Genomic DNA, 2,500 nt, shown 5'->3' on the forward strand with positions numbered 1-2,500 from the left:
AGAGTCTGAAGACTGAAGGAAAAAAACAGACAGAAAACAAAGTGAGAGGAAAATGCTCAGATTCACAGAATCAGTCTGATTCTCAGATTAGTACCCAACTGATCTGGACTGATCTGATCCGGGTTCAGTCCAAATTCACCTCGATCCAGGATCCACTTGAGACTGACGGACGATTTCTCAACTTTTACCTGAAGCAGGAAGTGAAGGAGGAGCTGACAGCAGACATGGTGAGTTCACTCACTTTTATTCCTTTAAACCTTCAAAACACTTTAAAACGGACTAGAAGATAGAAAAACTCTGGTCCTGGTCCTGGTGCTGGTGCTGGTGCTGGTGCTGGTACTGGTGCTGGTGCTGGTGCTGGTGCTGGTGCTGGTACTGGTGCTGGTGCTGGTGCTGGTGCTGGTGCTGGTCCTGGTCCTGGTCCTGGTGCTGGTGCTGGTGCTGGTGCTGGTCCTGGTCCTGGTCCTGGTACTGGTGCTGGTGCTGGTCCTGGTCCTGGTCCTGGTGCTGATCCTAGTCCTGCAGGCTTCTGCTTTGCTGTGCCACTGATCCCTGGTCAGATCTCTGCTGCTGTTTGTTTGAACTGAAACTTCCTTCTCAGAAGTTTCTTTCTGAACTTTTTTCTGTGTGACTGAAGAAAATAAATCAGGAAACATGAAGTTTGAGAAAAACAAAACAAAAATAAAACCGGTAACAAATAAATAAAATGTCATGAGACACAAAAGCACAAAGAAATGAGGTAAAAGCATCAGAAATGGAGAAAAATTAATGACAGAAAAATGTAAAGATACATGTTGCCATGGAAACGCCCAGCTTCAGTTGTGGCCCCCAGGGGCCCCTCTGAAAACTTATAGATTATATTTTATGGAGTACAGGAAGCCGGGAGGGACCAATATCATAGTTTTTTCATTGTTGTTTTTCTATTAATTTTATTTTGTCTCGTTTTTATTTGATCAGATATTTTTTTATGGAATACAAAATGAGTTTTTTTCGTGTTTGTCTGTAAACTGTGTTTATACGAACAAACCCTGTACTCCATGTATTCCTATATTAAGAGTTTATGTGTAGTATGACGGGTGGATTATGGGCCCCGGGGCCCCCGAGAGCCCCCAGAGCTCCGTAATTCAGTGATGTGTTGAGAAAAACTAAAGTTCAGGATGAACTGAGAGGTTTGACTGTGATTGATTATCTGATCGTGTTTCAAAGACACATTTTAAGATCTTAATAACTTCATTTTGTCATGAAGTGTCTCATCAATAAAGTTCAGCCACAGAAACATGAAGTCAAGGTAGTACTGCAGTACTCAGAGTACCTGAACACTGCCGAGCGCGGTAACAGGAAAATCTGATCTGATGTTGTTTAAAGCTGCAGCTAAAGATCAATTTCATTGATCAGAAAACATCAGCAGCTGAAACTGATGAGATCAATAGATGATCCAAACACTGCACATTCGTTTTTATTGATTTTCGGATATTTATTGACGTCCTGTCACAGCTTTAAACTCAACACACACACACACACACACACACACACACACACACACACACAGAACACACACACCGCAGCGCTGTGTGTCGACATGTTGAGGCGTCGTCGCTCCTCAACATGATCCCACATGACCAAAGGAATTCTGGGAATTCAGGAGTGAGATCACAGAGGACAGCCTGAGGACGGACAGTCTGACCAATCAGCATGTTTCTTCGTCAGTCTGTTTTACTTGAGTTAAACTACTGATACCACAGAGCAGGAATACTCTGTTACAAGTAAAGGTACAGAAGTATCATAATGAAATGAAATATTTCTGAAGTACAAAAAGTGAAAGTACTCGTGATGTTTTTCATGCGTTCATGTGTTCATCACCTTAATGTTGCAACTGGTCAATGTGGATCTGAATTAATGTGGCACCAGAATATTTTCATTTTCTGAAGGAAATATGCTGCTTCTCCTCATCGATCTGTTCAATAATCAAAGCTCAGCTACCTTTCAGCTGTTTGAGAATCCCCCTCAGCAGAGACAGTTCTGAGAAGAATATCATGCGTGGATCAGCTCTGTGGGCACCATCCCGTGTAACCATGGCAACATGGTCAACAGCAAAAATGTATCATAACCTTAAAGTTCCAGACTGACTTTAATGTTCAATATACAGAAAAGAAAGAACACGAGGAGCATCAGGTTAAAATGATGCTGTTAAGTCTCTGCCACATGATCCGTTTCCTCAGACACAAGTTCAGTTTGTTCAGTGCGTTCGATTCATTAGATCTGTTCAGTTTGTTTGATTCTTTGGGTTTGTTCGATTCGTTTAGGTTATTCAATTCATTCACTCTGATCGCTTCGTTCGGTTTGTTTGATTCGTTGATTTGTTCAGTTCGTTCACTTTGTTAGATTTGTTCAGTTTGTTTGATTCATTCGATTTGTTCAGTTTGTTCGATCCGTTCAGTTTGTTTGATTCATTCGATTCGTTCGATCCGTTCGATCTGTTCGATTCGTTCGATCTGTTCGA

At 41.8% G+C, this 2,500-nt stretch overlaps 1 protein-coding gene across 2 annotated transcripts in view; it reads left to right on the forward strand.

The window, feature by feature from the left end:
- Positions 1-25: 25 nt before the first annotated feature.
- The window catches only part of myo1eb (myosin IEb), a 27,392-nt gene continuing 24,917 nt past the window's right edge, over positions 26-2,500 (forward strand). For both annotated transcript variants that reach the window (XR_011602356.1, XM_070966725.1), the window contains exon 1: positions 26-227. Coding sequence is in view for 1 of the 2 variants with exons in the window: in XM_070966725.1 (XP_070822826.1) it covers positions 225-227 (3 nt within the window). In the remaining variant the exon portion in view is untranslated. The remainder of the gene's footprint in view (positions 228-2,500) is intronic.

This window comes from Chaetodon trifascialis, chromosome 7, assembly GCF_039877785.1.
Source record: "Chaetodon trifascialis isolate fChaTrf1 chromosome 7, fChaTrf1.hap1, whole genome shotgun sequence".
In the NCBI taxonomy this organism is placed as follows: domain Eukaryota; kingdom Metazoa; phylum Chordata; class Actinopteri; order Chaetodontiformes; family Chaetodontidae; genus Chaetodon; species Chaetodon trifascialis.